This window comes from Poecilia reticulata, chromosome 6, assembly GCF_904066995.2.
Source record: "Poecilia reticulata chromosome 6, P_reticulata-male-v2, whole genome shotgun sequence".
NCBI classification, from domain to species: Eukaryota; Metazoa; Chordata; class Actinopteri; order Cyprinodontiformes; family Poeciliidae; genus Poecilia; species Poecilia reticulata.
In genome coordinates, this window is record NC_088835.1 from 19263466 (window position 1) to 19282012 (window position 18547).

The 18547-nt window shown below is 39.3% G+C and overlaps 1 protein-coding gene across 2 annotated transcripts; it reads right to left on the bottom strand.

Moving 5' to 3' along the window:
• Positions 1–1677: 1677 nt before the first annotated feature.
• Positions 1678–13496, bottom strand: LOC103466065 (fibroleukin-like). Of its 2 annotated transcripts, none has more exons than XM_008411388.2 (3): positions 13355–13496; positions 4593–4681; positions 1678–2857 (listed from the first exon to the last, which is right to left on the bottom strand). In XM_008411388.2, exons 1-3 carry the CDS (start codon positions 13432–13434, stop codon positions 2154–2156), a joined length of 873 nt encoding a protein of 290 aa, XP_008409610.2. In that variant the 5' UTR covers positions 13435–13496; the 3' UTR covers positions 1678–2153. The 2 variants fall into 2 exon arrangements, with proteins under 2 accessions (XP_008409610.2, XP_081464201.1); XM_081608075.1 differs by having other exon boundaries at positions 4593–10412; positions 13355–13419.
• Between the last annotated feature and the right edge of the window lie 5051 nt (positions 13497–18547).

Sequence of the window (18547 nt, forward strand, 5' to 3'; positions counted from 1 at the left end):
TATAAATCTTTACAAATTTAATCATCAAGAAAAATAAACATAAAACACTTTCCCTTATCCTCCTTGGCTAAATATTACATTTGTTCCTTCATGCTTTTAATTTGAAGAGAAATTTATTCACTCTACTGTTCGGTCCATGTTGCTTTGGCAAACTTCACAGACAGGATGTTGTATTCTTGTGTAAACCTTGAACCGCCTCCTTTCTGGTTTCAACCAATGGAAAAACAATGAAGTACAATGTGGATGACGTCAGTATTAGCGCTAAGGATTTAGGGAAATTGAGTCTTAATCCAGAAAGTCCGAGTCGTTGTTTTACATCCCGGTTGTTTTAAGAAGGTTAAACAATACAAAGTTAGATATAACTTATTTTGTTTATTTTAATTAAACAAACTCTACTATAAGACATCCCAGACCAATAAAAAAAAAGTATACCCATCAGATTTACAGTTCAGGTAGCTTGAAAAACAGCTTGTCTTCACTGTTAAAAAGAAAAAAGAACGTTCAAAAAGAATTATGAACGTCACAAGACAATCAATAAGATGTGACCTTTGTCATGTAATATATTACCAAAAATACTGAGATGCTTGCTTTTACACAAATGAACTTTAATGAAATCTCATTCCTAACAGTCTTTCATGTGTTCATACTCATCTGTAACAACTTCAGCTCTTCCACGAAGGTTTAGGAGGGTATGTGGGAAAATGTGACCATTTTTCCTGCAGGAAACCATTTATGAGGTCAAGTGGACAATTTCATCTAGCTCACAATAATTCATCCAGCAATGCTCTTTTGGTTGTATTCAGGGATCTCCTCTCCAAAATTGCTCATTCATGTATTTATGAACTTTGCTTGGTGCTCTGATGTAGAGTCTCACTGGAATAGATAGGAGCTCCAAGTTCTTCCTAAATAATCAGGAGCATGAAATTATCCATAATGTCTTTGTATGCTGGAGCTCTATAAAACAACTCCACACCTGTCAGGCAAGAAGTGTCCCCCGTACAACCACCAAACGCAGGCTTTTCCACTGCAGAGAGTAGCAGGACGTTTTTCCAGATCTAGAGTCTGGCTGCATTACGTTTCGCACCTCTGCTTCCAAGTCTTTGTATAGTACTTAGTGATGTGAGAGCTTTTTATGCACTGCTCTAAAAAGCTAAAATAAAGAGAGCATGAAATCTGACTCTGCAGACAGATGGAGACTTCAGCCAGCATTTTCTCCGCTCTGTTTCCAAGGCAGAGCTGCTATTGTTCTCAGTTGCTTTCAATACGTTTTGACGCCAAACAGCAATTATCAGTGTGATGTTTAGTAGTGGGAATATTTTATGAATGAGCTTGTTGTACACGTGGCATCCTGTCACTGCACCACAGCTGAATTTATCAAATGCCTCAGTGCTTAATTTTACACCTGCGGTCAACAGATGGTTTCTGAAGGCACATCAAGGCATTAAATAATAGTTAAATGCCAGACAAGCTGGTAGAAGGGCCGGAGTTTTCTCGGGTTGCACCGATGGAACCTGTTGCTGCGCACTGCTGGTCAGCTGGCTGAAAGAAAGTAACGGCACTTTTCCCCTTGTTACAAGAAAGACAAATTTAGTTGCTCGTAAACAGTTCTCTTTGCAAAAAACTCTCACCATATTGGCATAAACTCCTAAGGACAGCAATACATTACACTAATGCCGCTTTGAAACATCAATAAAAATTTATTATATTTACCACAGTAAGCATATGTACTTGAAACACCCTCTTCTAAATTAAACAGGTGGGTTATTATTTATATTTTTATTACATTATAATTACTGTAATCAATATGTCCAGTTTTTGGCAGTAGTTGTCGTAAGTAATGCATTTCTGTTTTTTATTGAAATATTACCAGTATAACATAAAATATTGTTTTATTTTTTACAAAACTTATCACACCTGCCCATACCTATCTGTAGCCATAGCAATGGCTGGAACAGATAAACTCAATGATTTGTATGGATGTTTCTTAATATCTTTTGGCAAAATAGCTTATCATCTGTTTCTGCAATCTAGTAAATTAAATTACTTTGCTGAATTTATGGCCACAAGATGGCAGCACTGAGTCGTTGTTAAAATGAGTGGAAGGTACAAAAGATTCGTAGGAACCTGAACAAAAGCATTTAATGTTCGCTTTATTAACGCAAGCCAAAGCTCTTTGGTCGGGTCATCATCCTGACTGATTTAAAAGACTGTCTCTCATTGGTGGGGTAGTACTCTGTAGATATGTTGTGCCATGTTCCCCAGAAAATCCCGTCCCGAACTCCTTTATACTTCCCAAAGTAATATTTGCCGTTGAGGTTTGCAGCCATGCAGGCATCAAACCACCAGCCGGAGCTGTAGTAGGCCCCGCAGTTCCCGGACGGGTACCGGTCGTTGTCCCTGTCAGGGGTGGTGAACGCCCTGTTGTTGTGGTCGTAGGTCTTGCTGAAGCGCAGAGCATCGCCTGCGGTACCCGAGTACCCGCCCACCGTCAGTCTGTAGCGGAGCCGCTCGCTGGCAACCCTGAAGTGCTCATACTGCGCATGCTCTGTTACTCCATCAAAGTCCTCCAGCTCCACCCGCAGCTCCATGTCCCTGTCCCGGGTCAGCAGGTGCATCTTGTTGTTGCCCAGCCAGAACTCTCCTCCATCCAGCACTCCGAAGCCAGCCTGGTAGTCCACCCAGGGGCGGTTGAAGCTCACGCTGCCGTCCTGGCGGCGCTGCAGGAGGGTCCATCCGCCGCCATCCAGCTCCATGTCACAGTACACCTGAAAGCTGCTGCTGCGGAGGTCAGGGGTCACCAGGTAAAGTCCGCTCCTGGTTTTTCCTCTGAGGAGGTGGTCTGAGCAGTCTCTTATTACTGTGGAAGAGGAATGAAAAAACAGAATTGAACTAATTGGTTGCAGTACAGAAACTGGTCCCTGCAGGTGATAACATTCTCTTGCATCTCTGGGACTTGGCTGAAACATTTCCTTGATGAGGTCAAATGGCAACAATGTTATGTGGAGAACCGAACAAGCCAAAAATAAAGATGAAAATATGTGACTCAAAAAACTACACTGCTTCACTAAAGTATTCACAAGATTTTTGTGAACCCTTTCACATTTTGTAACATATGTTATGTATTTATTAGGATTTTATGTGATAGGCCAAGACAAACTTACTCATTATAGTGAAGCGTGTAGACATTTATTTATTTCTTCTTAATTTTGGCAGGTTTGGTCCTCCAGAGCCAAATGCAGCATAGCTCACAAAGTTCTGATGACTCTTCAGTCATTATATGTTATAAAGTCACTCTTAAGTCATACATAAGGTGTTATATATACTTTATTTAACACTTTAGTGATTTAAGGTGTTATATACATTTTAAATGTCAATTTACAATTTATACTAAAAGCCAGAGAAATTGTAAATTGCATTAATTTCATTTACTGCTTAATTTTTAAATCATGTAGTCATTAACTGGCTAACTGTTTTTTTCATTATTTATTCTTTAACTCATCTATTTACTTTAGGATTATTGTTTTATGCAAAATTACATTTTACATTAATGTGGGGTAAAACCAATTAAACTATTGTAAGACAGATTTTACAGAGCAATAATCGTTTAAACTGATTATTATTAATAAATTATTTTATTGAGCAACAATAAAATAATTTTTATTGTTGCTTTATTAACGCAACAAACTTGTCAAACTTGAGTTTGACAAGTTTGGTTGGTTCTCATTAATTTAAATATTTATATAAACAGGTTTTTAAAAAAACAAAGAAACTGAACTTATAACTTCCTTGCTTGTTATATATTTAATTCAACATATAATCTTCATAATTATTATATTTTTGAGTGACTTTTCTATCATTCTTTATTTTTTTAACTGATGTATTTCTTGTTTTCTTATTTTCATTTCAAATGTTTCCTGTGTTTTTTTTCCTATTCAAAATGACGCAGTGAAAACAATTAAATGTTTAATTGTTTAACTTCACCTGTAATTTCAGCCTGTAATTTAAGTGAGAAGTTTATAGTGAGGAGTTTACGACTTATTTAAATAAAGTACGGCTATTCAGTGAGTAAATTATCACTAATTATTATCACTGATAGCTGAATCACTGCTTCCACTGACGGGTGTTTTAAAGCTGTTGGTCCGTGCATTGTTGTGGTGCTAACCTCACAGTCGTGCCAATCATTGTGCCGACACATTGTGCGCACATGCAGATTCCTCCTGATGATGCACGGCACTAATATGATCTCAGACCACATCCTGAAGTCTACTTTTTGATTAATTGTGTGAGGCTCATTAGAGTTTATTGTGTGGTTGTCATACTTGAAATTCTTTTATTTAAGTTTCCTTTTTAGATACGCACATACTGACCTATTTGCTGTGATGCATACAGCTTACTCATTCTTTGTTTTTACTGTTACGTTGCCTGAGATTTCCTTTCGTTTTCCAGTTGAATGAATGTGCCTTAGATAAAAGCGTCCTTTTCAATTTATTGCAATAAACAGTTGAAAAAAGAGAGGCAAAATTTTCAGAAGGCTTCTTGTAAATGTGACAAGTATAGTAAACCATGCAGAAATCATAAAAGTAATCTCTTGCCTGCGGATGCTGCAGATGTTGGCAGTTTCCCGTGTGTCCTCTCAGGCCCCTCGCCGGTCTGGGGCTCCTTTGGAAGCTCGTCTGGTCTCCTGTTAGGAATCAGGCTGTTGTTGACAAACGCAGTCACCCGGTTGATTTTCACACGCAGCTCTCGTGGACTAGGAGTGGACATTTCTGCCGGCAGGGGCTCAGGGCCAGAGGTGGAGGAGGTCTTTGACCTGAACTTGGGGCTGAGTGTGGTGGTAGTTTTCAAACTCGGGGAAGAAACTGGGCTTGCATGGGGACTTTCTTCCTCACGATGTGTCTTAGCCTTAGATTTGGGAGCTATGCTCAGCTGTGTAGCTCCTGGACCGGTGCTAGTGATAACATTTTGGAGGATCCTACGGTTAGTGTCGTTTGGTCTTGTTGTCATTGGGGCAGATGACAGCAGCCCAGCTGTTTGTGGCCTCGGATCAGACGTAATCCTAGTGTTTGGGCTCGATGTGACGTCTTCGGGTTGGGTGTGAGTGGCAGGGAAGTGTCCATTTTTCAAGCTGTTTGAGGTCTTTGGACTTAGAGTTATGGTCTTCCTTACACTTGTGCTGAACTCTGTTTCCCCCAGGGTATGACTCACTTTAGCAATTTGTTTTACAAGGCCAGATGTAGGTGGCATGTCAGTACGAGAGTTTTGGATGTTTCCTGAAGGAACCCAGCTGATCTGAGGTGGGTTTGTATTGGTTTGCGGACTTGGCTTTGATTGCACTTCTTGTTTTGGCCTCTCTACAGGTTTAGCTCCTGATGGTTTGTATCGAAATGGAACCCTTAGTCTGGATGTTTTGTTGTGCGCTGGTTTTATGATTTTCTCAGTTACAGATATTGGTTTTAGATTAGTCGTTAAGCCAGGCCTAAGGGGTTTTAACCTTGGATTTGTTTGTTTGGTTTGGTTGGTTTTAAGGTTTGCATTTGGTCTTGTTTTTAAGCTTGGATTTACCTTTGGATTTTTCTGGTTTTGTCTGTTCTCTTGACCAGGTTTAGGTGTTTTGCTAAATTTATGTACATTACTGCCAGGTTTGGACCTTTGGTCTGGTGAGATTTCAACTGAATCAGATGTTGAGTCTGACTTGTTTTTATGCTCCTGTTCTTTACTCTTTGACTCTGATGATGGTTTTTGGTTGGATTTTGGTGTTGCTGTATCACTTTTGTTTGACTTAAACCCTTTGTTGTTTCCTGGGTTTTGTTTAGCTCCATGATGGTCCTGGATGTTTTTTGTAATCTGACCAGTTGTTGCAGTAGATAGAGCTGATGTAGTTGTCTCTTCAGGTGCTAAACCTGGTTTAGATGTTGGTTCCTGCAAAGATGCTTCTTCAGACTTTTCCCATGACTCTGTTAAAGGTTTTGGTCTTTTTTCACTTTTGTTGAATTTAGTCACTTGAGAATATTTAGTTTGAGAGTCACTGTTGGTGGATTTCTTTGTTTGATTAGGGACTGCAGGAGCTAAATCCAATGTAGGCCTGGGCTCCTGCAAGGATATTTCTTTAGACTTGTCCCATGTTTTAGTTGACGGTTTTTGAGATGCTGTGTCACTTTTGTAAAATTTAAACTCTTTAGAAGTTTGAGTTTCAATATATTCATTGTTAAATGCATCCATATGATCAGGTTCCGCCGTTGCCTGACCAGGTGTAGGTGTTTGTCCATGTGCTAAATCTGGATACAATTTGGCTTGCTGCAAGGAATTTTCCTCCACGGTCTCGGGTAAAGGTTTTTGCTTGGGTGTTGGGGTTGCTGTTTTGTTTTGATTTGATGTAAAGTTGTGGATTTTTTCCTCGTTTTCTTTAGTTTTGAGATGATCTTGACTGGTTTTAATCACCCAATAAGTTGTTGCCGTAGCTAGATCTATTTTAGATGTTTCTGCAGGTGTTTGACCTGGATCTGATGTAGGTTTCTGAAGGGTTTTTTCTTGAAACCTGTCCCTTGATCCAATCAATGTTTTTTGTGTCACTATTGGACTTTGAGAGTCTTGAGAAGTTTTAGGTTTAAGATGTTTTCTGTTGTATTTGTTAATTTGATCAGGGATTGTGGTTGCTTGATTTGGTGCTGATGTCTGGCCAGCTGCTACATCTGGATAGGGTGTAGGTTCCTGAATCTCCTCAGACTGGTCCACTGACTGCGGAAAAAGTTCCTGGATTGGTTTTGATGTTGTTCCACTTTTGTTAAACTTAATCTTGTGGATATTTTCTGATTTAAGATGATCCTCACTGGATTTTTTAATCTGATCTGGGCTTGTGGTACCTCGATGTGGTCTTAAACCTGGATTAGGCGTTGGTTCCTGCCAGGACTTTTCTTCAGACATGCCCACTGACTTAGTTGAAGGTTTTGTATTTGCTGTTTCACTTTTGTTAGACTTAAACCCTTGGATGTTTTCTGATTTGTGCGTCTCTTCAAGATGATCCTCACCGGATTTAGTTATTTGATCAGAGTGTTTTGTTGCTTGATCTAATACAGATGTCTGTCCAGGTGTTAAATGTGGATGTGATATAAACTCCTGCAAGGAATTTTCATCAGAATTGTTTGCTTTCTCAAATTTATACTCTCTGTTATTTTCAGGCTTGTGTTTAGTTTTGTGGCTTTCCTGGCTGGATTTATCCATGTAATCAAGTGTTGTATTAGCTCGATCAGATATAACTTCCAGTCTAGGTGTTAAGTCTGTAGGGGTTTTAGACTTCCTTGAGGGATTTTCTTCAGATTTATCGCCAAAGTGGGTTAAAAACGTCTGGTTTGGTTTTGGTGAAGCAGTGGTTTCACTTCTCTGTGAATTAGGCTTGCTAGGTTTAGGCTTACGTTTGTGTTTAGTTTCAGGAATTCCCAGACTGGATTTGTTCATCAGGTGATGGGTTATTGCGGGTTGATCCGGAGCAGATGTCCATCCAGGTCTTACATCTGGATTTGATTTGGGGTCATGTGAGGGATTTTTATTTGATTTGTTCAATGGCTCGGTTAACAGCGTTTGTTTTGGGGGGTTTGTAAACGTTTCTATTTTGTTAGATTCAGAAGAAAATTCTTGAGTAGATTCTGGCTTGCCTTTAATTTTAAGGCGATCCTGGCTGGAATTTTTCTTCTGATCAAGGGCTACAGTAGCTTGATCCGGTACATATGTCTGTCCAGGTGTTAAATCTGGATTATATTTGGGCTCCTGCAAGGAATTTTCTTCAGAGATGTCCACTGCCTCAGTTAAAGATGTGGCTGTTTCAGTTTCAAACTCTTGGGAAGGCTTAAAGTGATTCTGAGTAGAATCATTGGTGTTATCCGGAGATGTATGATGCCGTTCAGCAATGTCCTTTTGTCCAGAGGTTAAATCTGGACTGTCTGTAATCTCCTGTTCCATATTTTCTTCAAATGTGCCCACAAATTCATTTGGAGGTATTTGGTTTGGTTTTGGTGTTGATTTGTACTCTGAGGTAGGCTCAGGTTTAAATGTTGGGATTTTCTGGATGTATTTGCTTGTCGGGGGATTGGCTTCATCAGTTGGATTTGATGAATGATTGGGATTTTGTAATATAATTGTTTCATTTAATTTTTCTTCACCCAGCCGTTTGTCTAACGTTTGGTCAGGTTTGTCAGTAATAAAAAAATGAAAAATATTTTTTCCCGGCTTTAAATTTTGGTCAGTATTTGAAACCTCATCAGACTTTCTATTGGTTAATTTATATTTACCTGAATGTGTCGCATTTACAGCTGGAGGTCTTTGAGCTGCATGTCTCTGGACAACAGATGAAGTGTTTTGTTTTGATTGCGTCTCATTAGCTCTTCCTTCCTGTTTAGGCATCAAATTGCTTTTGAGATTTCCCTCAGTTGTTGAAATATCAGTGCTGTTTTTTTGGCCAGGTTTTTTATTTTGGATTTGCTTTGAGTTTTGGCCAGGTTTGAATTTTACACCTGTCGGCTTGTGAGGCTTATTCCTTTGGTTGAGTTTAGGTTTCTCCTCTGTTGAAGGACCTTGATTTGGTTTATGGTCATTCTTGGCATTCTTTAGTCTTTTGTCTGCTTCAGTCTTAATTCCAGATTTATGTTTTTCACCAGGCTTTGATGCTCGAACTGGTGGAGGTTTCAGATTGGTCTTGGGTTTTGAGTTGATGTTCTTCTTTGGTGCCCCGTGACTATGATCTGTAACTCTGGATGATGATGTTATAAATACAGTGTGAAGAGGAGATGAGGTGGTTGGAGTTGTTATGGATAACTCTACATCAGCGATGGCTATCTGCTGTCCTGGACCACCCACTGTGGATATTGTTTCTGTTGTTGTAGATGGCTGCCCCTTAACTTGGCGTTGGGGCTCAGTAACACCAGCTGCTCCAGGCTCTGTGCTTCCCGTTAGTCCATAAACAGCTTTTGGGTCACGAGTGACATCTGTGATGGAGCTTAAAGTGGAGCTGAGCAGAGAAGGTGATGGAAGAGATGATGTAAAGCTTTTACTGTCGCTCAAGTCCGGCCTTGAAGTTAATTCTGTTGTAAGGAGAGTCGGGCTGATCGACAAAAAGTCTGTCATTTTAGTTGTCTTGCTGGATGATGTTTCTCCATCGTCATCTCTCTGCACACTCTCCGTTTTAATCTCCCTCCCTTTTTCTGTGAGCCCGAACCTCTCCATCTGCTTTGGTTTCTTTTTATTTGGGTCCACTTTTATTCCCTTTTCCATTTCGATCTGCTCCTGTTCCTTATTTATATTCATTGTGTGGTTCTTAGACATCTTTATTCTATCAATGGCCTCAGCTTTAGTGTTTTTTTCCACTTTTGTCTTATCTTGCCATATGGGATGGCTACTTTCTTCTTTTGTTTTTCCCTTGTTTTTATCTAACAGATCTTGAATTTTCCTCGAGCTCCCTTTGGGATTTATCTCAGGCATCTTTCCTCTTGTCACATTAACAGATTTCATGTTTCCACCAGAGGTTGGCGTTTTTAATGTGTCCTCTCCTCTTGCACCCTCAGTCACAGGTTCTCCTCTCCCGTTTTCCTTTACAACTCCTGTTTCCCATTCGTTCCCGTCTTTCAGCTTTTTTTCCTCGTTTCCGTCCATTGTTTCCACCTTAACACCATCTTTTCCACACTCCTGTCTGAAATTTCTCTCATTCTCTTCAAGTCTCTCATTCAGCCAGTCCCCCTCATCCACATTCGTGTTCTTACCTCTATTTAGCTCTCCTTCATTCTTCCTCTCACAGTTTCTCGCAGCTTGACCACCTGCACAATCTGCACACATTTCTCTCAGCTCGTCGACACTCTCCTTCAGTTTCTGCAGGTCCTGCATGATGTTCTCCAACTCCAAAACATGTTGTGGCAAATGAACAACCAGAGGAGGAAGACTGATGTGGAAGGGGCATGTGTTGTCGTGGTCCCCCGGTCTGCACGCTCCTACCGGTCTCAGAGTTGCAGTACAGGGTCCGAATCCCCGGTCGCCCAGGAGGACTCCTTCTTTCGCTCTGATCCGAGAGATACTTGAAAAGGCCAGCAGGGTCCCACACACGCAGAGCGCTGTTAATCTCATTGTGTCTTCTGAAGAAAGAGTGAAGATGGAGGAGGGAGAGGGTGTAAAAAACACCCAAGTGTTTGTGAAGCGCAGTGACAGTGGAGAGGAGGAGATGAGGTGGGAGGGAGAAGAGGAGGGAGGGAGGCAGATGAAGTCGAGCTGCAGAAGGAGAATCACCTCAGCGGATTGGGTTTGGGAGACGATGCAGAGCTATGACAAATTATTTCTCCGCTTAAAAGTTTATGTTGTTTTTTCTTTTAATTGCAACTCTTGAGTTGATTTATTTATTTCAAAACCAGAGAAAAAAAAGCAAGGACAGAGAAAGCCTGTGCATACATAAGCAAAAACAAAATAATTGTTTACCACTTCTTTTCTGTTTGAAATGGACTAGAAGTGAACACTTAAATGTTTAGACAGAGACACACAGACGTATAGCTCATTCAATCTAAAATGCACAGACACACACAAATACCAACAATGCTAGTTATTACAGTCAATAAACACTCCAACTGCAGTCATTAAGATCCAAACCAAAGTCAAGTAGAAATAATTCATAAGATTGAAAAGGTGTAAGCTGAGGTTTTTCAGCTTCTCTGTACAAACCCTTAAACCTTTTCAACTCTTTAGTATAACAAATACTAGCAGAATACACACAGTCAACAATTAAATCAAAACAAGAGAAGGAAAAAAAGAACAAAGGAATAGGAAGATTAAAAAGTAAGAAAATTGCCATTATGAAGATTTCAATCAGATTTCAAATATTCATGAATCTTCATAGCTTTAATTCCCTTTTAAACTGTGTTCCCAGATTGATAGATGTGAACCATTTCGTTTACTGTCTGTTCTCAAACTTATGTCAGGTTCTTTTTAGGGGTTTGTTGATTCTTTAAGTCTGGCTGTAATCAAGCCTGAGTTTGGATGGTAAAAATATTCACCTCAGAAATTCCCAAAAATGTGGTTATTAACAGTTAATATATGACAAATAAGGCGCTGATTTCATTTTCGCATAAGGTTAGATGTGAAAATTAAATAATCCCTTTATTTAAAAGGGATAATTTTCTTCTCTTTTAAATAAAATGCTTATTTGAAAATTGCTTTCAAATGTCCGTATTTACTCCAGTCATCGTTGCCTAAAATTGATCTGAAACACTGAACGTGGACAAAGAAGCTGAAACAGAAGAAATCTGTAAAAGAGCAAATATTTGTCCTAGAAATTAAATGTTTATTGCCTGATAGCCTGACGAAATACTGAAGAGTTACCACAGCAATTAGAGAAGTTTTAGGGAACATGCTTCACATTGTAATTGTATTATTACAGTCCCATTTATCTTCTTTCTAGTCACGTCACCTAATGAGGGCCAGTTGTCACACATTCTCCCTAAATGCTGTAAGAATAAATGCGATAAATACATGTGTGTCACAGTTGTTCTGGCAGAGGCTTCCAACACTTCCTGTCAGAGCGTCCACAAACATGTGACTGACAGATGACACAAATCAAAATATGCATTTGAAGCAAATACACAGAGCCAAGAAGATGTTACTCTGATTTGTGACACTGTATTTCATTTCACTGTAAACTGTGTGGTACGTTTGAACTCCGGGGTAATGTAAGCCAGGAATGATTTATCCAAGAGAACCAGAAGATACACATGCGGTGCCGGAGAAGAGAAATGTCTCATGTTGTAAAGGATTTCATTCGGACTCAACAAATCCTCAACAAGTGTCGGAGTTGGTGAGGGAAGTTTCTGGGTGGAGAAGCTGACCTCACCGTGTGCAGACTCTATTGTGCTGCTCGATCATTTTGAGATTTTGTCACTTTACGGCCACGTATTTCAATGCATTTTATTGAGATTTTATGAGGTAGAACAACACAAAGTAGAACACAATTGTGAGTGGGAAGGTTTTCAAAACCCCAAAAGCATGCCGTGCTATATAGCTGCATGTCTATTTCAAATGTCTCTACCTGGTTTGCTCATCTAAACTGACATCTCAGTCCATTCTCAGTCCAGTTTTCTTATTAGTCACACTCCATTAAACTTAGATTTGGGCTTTGACTGGGCCAGTCTAACGTGCAAATATACTTCAGTGTTATTCATTAACGCTGAAGTATATTTGCTACCCAATTAGTCATCTAACTAATTGGGTAGTTAGATGACCCAATCTAGACAAGAGGGTGGTGTAGAACAGCAGAGTTTAAAATAAACAAGTAAAACTTGCAGGTCTTGGAACAAGGAAAACAGAACATGGAACTGTGATGAGGGCAAAGTAGGAAACCAGCTCTATGAAAGCCAGACTGCATAAAGTCATAAGTCATAAAGTAAGAAACTAAACACGAAGGAATGAACCTATGTGGCAAGACCACAACAACAATAATGTGCAACACAAAATAATAAACTAAATATGGCAAAGACTCTAACAATAGCAATTCTAGCTTTGGCTGTATGTTTAGGATCATTGTCTATCTTTTATGGTAACCTCCACCTCATTTTTATTTTTTATTTTTTGCTGTTTCCAACATGTTTTTCTCCCCAAACACATTTTTGTCAGCTGAAGAAAAGCACGATGCTGTCACCATCATGTGACAGCATGGTGGCGTTAAACAAGATGTTATTTTTCCACCACACAGTGCGTCTTGCATGTTCAACAATGACTTTATTCCTGTCACTCCTCAGGCAGAATAAACTGAACAGATTCTCATACCTGATCTCTAGATCTCTACAGATCCCGAGACTTGCCATGTTTGCTGTTGCCACAGCTTTGTAGATGTGCAACATGCTGATATTTGGGTGATAGACTGAACAGTGCCGCAATGTTCAGAACTTTGGATATTGTTTTATAACCTAATTCTGCTTTGACCTGTCTGCATTGTGTTGTTTGTTCACCAATGAACCCCAACATACCTCTCAGGCCTTCACAGAACAGCTAGATTTCTACCAAGATTAAAGTGGATATATTATTCAAAACTCAAAAACGATGTTTTTGTACTTAAATTTGGGTTTCTAGTGCTTCTAAAAACAGCCCAAGCGCTTTCGCTCCTCTCCCCCGGGTTTCGGCAATAAGTTGACAATTACTTTGTGTCTGGAAAATAATCCGTTTCAATGATCTCAATGTAAGGTCACAAATCAGCAGGCACTGCTTATCACCTAGCAACCCGAGAGTAGCCCAGCCCGTTACCTAGCAACTCAAGCGAACCGCCATTAAGTTCGGTTAGCTGGTTTTACCACTGAATGCGCTACTGGGAAAGACAAGTGTTTTGTTATTGGCTTACCATCCAGAAACCACTTGCTGCTTTCTTGTTGGTTGTTTCGGAGGCTCTACTTCTGATTTTACAGTTGTATAATTGCACATCTGTTTGCAACCGTTTCCGTGTGCGAGTGTAAACGTTCAGTTGGGGGCGTGGCCAACATCAACTTATTTGGATTTAAAGTGACAAGCTCATTCTAACATGAATTCAAAATTAACAGAACTGAGTAGACTAAAATCTCATAATATGAGAATGATTTTGTGCAAAAAAAGAATATAATAATGAATGGACGTGTTTTGTATAGAGCATAGACTTATCCTAACTTGTTCAAGAAAACAAACTAGGTCAACTTTTAGATTTAGACAGCATGAATACAATTCTAGTGACCTCAGAAGGCAACTGGTTGTAAACAGTTTTATGAGGGGATATTATAGTAAAGAGAGCTGGATCCAAATGCCCGTCATACTATTCAGATTTTTAATTGTACAAAGTATGAATCATTTTCCTTCCATAGTTTTCGAGCAGCTGAAGATGCTCATTCACGCATAATCCAAATAAAACACGTAGAAGTTTACGTTAAAGTTGCCTTTTGTAAAGCAACTTCACGTTCATCTGAGTCCTAGTCTCTTGGTTGAGACTGTTTTTTTTTTCCCTGCTTACAGTCTGAGAAGCAAAAAGAGAGAAAACACAGTCACATGAGCTAAATGAGGCATCTGCTTGGCAGGGAGTTTAGATAATGAGGCTTTAGTTTCTCCTGCCCTGGGTGTGGATGTCAATCCCACCAAAGGAAGTAACATTTGACTGATCACATACAATGCAAGTGTTTGATATGTCTGGTTTGTTCATTTGTAACGCTTATTAAACCACCTAAACTGTTTTATTTTAAAACCGAAACCTGAGCTGCTTTGTTTTGTTTCGTTCACAGACTTGGAGGTTTTTCAGCTGTGACTTAAGCAATCACGCTGAAAACCATTTATTTAACAAGACCTTGTGAAACAGCAGGTTGGAATGGAAAACAAGTGCATCTGAAGCCTGTAAGAGCTTAAAGCATTTAAATGACAAATTCAGATAAAGATAAAGTTTGAAATGTTTGATAAGATTAAAGATTTATTTTGTTGCAGCTAGGATTCAAAGGGCTTTAAAGTTCAGGCCTCAGTTCAAAATTCCTGTTAAGTGAGCACAAGATTAGATTAAACATTACTTAGCATTTTTAAACTGACTGCCCATTATTCTTAGTGCAATCTTAAGGTTTCAATCTGCTTTCCAATATAATTTCCCACAGGTCTTTAAATGATGACTTGTTAAGACTAGGCCTGTTTATCATCAACTTTGCATATTTAGCTTAGTGAAAATAAAAAACACTTGGCTACGATGCTGGAGGTGCTTGTAGGGAAACAATCCACTATGTCATGCTGCAGCTCACTTCTTATGTTTATTTTTAAACCACTGTTCAGAAAAACCTCAGAAAAATTGGAAAACACAGTCAGAATTATTGGTAAGGTAGTAAGTAATGTACCTGCTTTTACTGTCTTATTGCCTCAGTTTGTGATTAATACCACTGTAAAAATGAGTTTTTTAGCTGTGGCACAATAAAAGTATCTGAATCTGAAAGCGGTCAGATCTATTTGGATCTAAAGGAGGCTTTGCTGAAAGGCTAAAAGAAAAAAACAGCACTAGAGTAAAAAAAAAAAAAAGAAAAAACACCTTTCCAGCTGATAAACGGCAGAAGTGTCCAAGAGGATTTTTTTTTTTTTGGTCTAGTTTACAACCAAATTTGGCTCAATTAAATGAATCAAAAAATATTTTGAACATTATCAAACTTTGTATCTAATGAAATCCAGCCAATTGCATTGAATCACAGACTTTACAACAATCTCTCCTTCTGAAGGTTGATGTGTGACTGTTGGAAGTGATGAGACTGAGCTATTTGAGAGTTTGGAGGAGAGGCTTATACTGGGAACACTGCACCAGCATGGTGGTGGTAGCATCATGCTAAGGGTTTCATTTTTTACTCCCAGTGGTACTGATGCAGTTAGAGTATTGACAAAAGTAGGAGTACTTCACTTCTGATCAGAGGATTAAAACTTGGAGATACCTCAATGTAACGACAGGACAATGAACCCAGACACACTCAGTGTTGTTTTCTAAATGGATAAAACAGGCAGTCATGAAGCGTCTGGAATGACTCTGACTTAATAAGTACAAGCCAAGCTTGAAAGCCAAGTCTTCCTCAGGAAACTAACCCATTTAAAGGAGCTCTACAATTTCTGATAAGAGCAGTGATTGAACATCGATGAAGAATTAAACAAAAAAACCTTGGTAGTCACAAAAGCTCTGGCTTCTCTGCAGCCTGCTGGGGACATTTATAGGGAGGGGGTGTGTATAATTAGACTCTGTGTAAATTAGAGTAAATATAAACTTGTGTACCAAGTTCTTGTTTGTAAAAACGTCAGAGCAGCTGCGTTTTTTATTGAAGCAATTATCAAATTAACTGTGGAACAACTACGTTAAGAAATGAAGGTTCTTTTTAAATAGTCACCTGGAATGAAGAATATAAACAAATAGTTAGGTTTATTGAAGCAGTCGCCGCAAGATGAGCCAAGAATCGATCCAAACTCTTGTGTTTTCTGTAGAAAGAATCAATAAAATCTCTCAAAGAAGAAATAAAACGAAGCTATGAAAGTTTACAATAAACTGATTCCAATGTTTTCTTTTAGCTTTAAATAAAAAGTTATTATACTTTTGTTTTACACATTTTCAAATATAAATCATCTTTTAACCACCCTGATTTTTACATCTGTTGAAATATTAATAGTCGGTCCCAGTGAATCCGCCTGGCTGTAAATCTAAAGTTGATCTCCTCCTCCTCCTCCTCCTCTTCCTCATCCTATGATAATGTGCCATGAGCTCATCTGACATTTGGCAACTGTTGGCAGGATAAAAGCCAGAAGTACAAGTTCGTTCACCTTCCACATTGACTTCAGCACTCCAACAGCACACTGTTGAATAGTGTGACAGAAATGTTTACACTATCGAGAGGCTTCAGTCTTATTGATTCATTGCAGCTGAACCTCATATCTTTACAGCACAGCCGAGCATCGATCTCAGTTGTTGCTCAGAAACACGAAAGACAATCAACCGGACTGGACTGAACGTCAGTAGCTGCTGAAACTTTAATAATCCCAATAATCCGCTCACTCCAGGGCTTCACCCATTTATGGACAGCACTCTTTTTCCCCCCTCAGTGTACCCTCTTGGATACAGTGTTTTGAATTCCCCCAGTGGGCTGGCTCGGCCCACTCTCTGTCTTGGATTGTGTAAACTCTGTTTTTTTTCCACATAGATAGAACAAACATCTGACCATCAGTCGGGCCTTCCTGGCAGAGCTCTTCATCTCCATCCAGTTTGGGCAGAGAAACCAGTGTCATTTCTCTTTGTCTGTTATGCGCATGAGTGTCCCATTTCCACCTGAACCAAAGTGAACCCGGCACAGAGACCATGCAGCCTCTCTACTAACACCACGCTTAGTCTGCCTCAAAACCTACCTGGATGCTATTATTTTACAGACTGGCTCTCTGCAAGCCAAGAACAAAAGCAGACATATTAACTCAGCACAGCCGTCACATGATCCACACCTGCTCTAATCCAGATGATATTGTGCGTATTATTTCTAAACCAAAGAGCCACTCGTCTCTCGTGACTTCATCTTTCATCTCTGTTATGCAGATCCACCGCGGACATTGAGACTCACACAGGTTGTCTGCATCTAAGTCCTTAATTCTGCAGTCACACATGCATTCCTTCCCCATGTGTGAGTGTTTTTTCATCCATCACGTGCCTGATAGCGACTCCTTACCAGTGATACAATCAAGTGGTCCTCACATCTGGGCTACATTTCTTGCAGCCAGCCACACCGGAGAACGTCAGGTCAGTCTGGGCCTCATTAAGACGCTTTTATAATTTATTTTGCAAGAAACCTGGCAGGGATGAAGGATGCTGATGCTGGGTGTAACGTGGAAAACAATATTATTTGCTGCACAGTGTGTCCAACAGGCGGGGGCGCTAATTTATATTTTATGGTATATTTTGCACTAAAAGATCAACAGGACCGCACCTCTTGAATTTTATATCATATAAAATTAAGATCATCTTGAATGGATTTTATATTGCAGCGTGCCACATTATTCCCATCTGTGGTAAACAGACTCTAACAAAAAAGGAATGAATGTTGTCTGATGGCTTTTTCTCTTCTTCATGCCAGACTTACAGGAATTACTTCAAAGAGTCAAAATAATGTAAAACACCATGTGTTTAATGATCAGAGTATGGAGTAGTCAGCGGACAAGACGGGACTCTGCAAGTTCAAATCATGCAGCTCAAAAGTATTCATAACCCCCATGCCTGCACACCACTTCAACCATAAACGTTAATATATTCTGTTTAGATTTCATGAGCAAAACCAGCACAAAGCAGTGCTTTATTGTGAAAGATACTTAACATTCAATGTATTTTGTTTACAAATAAACATCTGAACTGTGTGTTTGTATTTTGCCCATTTTATTCTATCCCTAAATAAATTCCTCTGCAGCTTTCAAAAGTCATCTTGTTACGGGATGCGACCTACGTGCAATTTAAGCTCGAATCCAGCCATTCTCTGAAGGCCTTTGAGGTTTATTACAGAACAGTAAAACGAAACGGCATCATCTAAACCAAGGAACACCGCAGAAAGGTTATAAAAAAGTTGTGGTGACGTTTAAAAGTATACCAGCATCTGAATGAGGATTGTTTTGAGAATGGAAAAACTTACTGAATCTCGGTCGTTAATTTAAACTGTCACAGTTCTGGTAGTTAGAGTAATAATGAGAGAAGCACCCAAGAGTCTGGAGGAGCAGCAGAGATTCACGTCAAAATGTGGGGCGTAATTGCAAAGGGAAGAGAAAGGGACACGTTTTTCACAAACAAAAATGTGAAAAGTGTGATGTGCATTTTTACTCAGCCTTAACTTTGAATATGTCACTCAATGACGGTGACTCTAAACACACAAGCATAGCTGCAAAGAACTGGTTTTGATTAAACCGTTTATGTCTGCGGTTGCATTTTAGATATTAAGTTTTGCTACAATTTCTTTTCTTTTGAAACTCAAGAATAAATGTATTATACAGTTTTTGTATTATTTTAATCGTAATAAACCAAATTGTTCATGTATGAAAAGCCTCT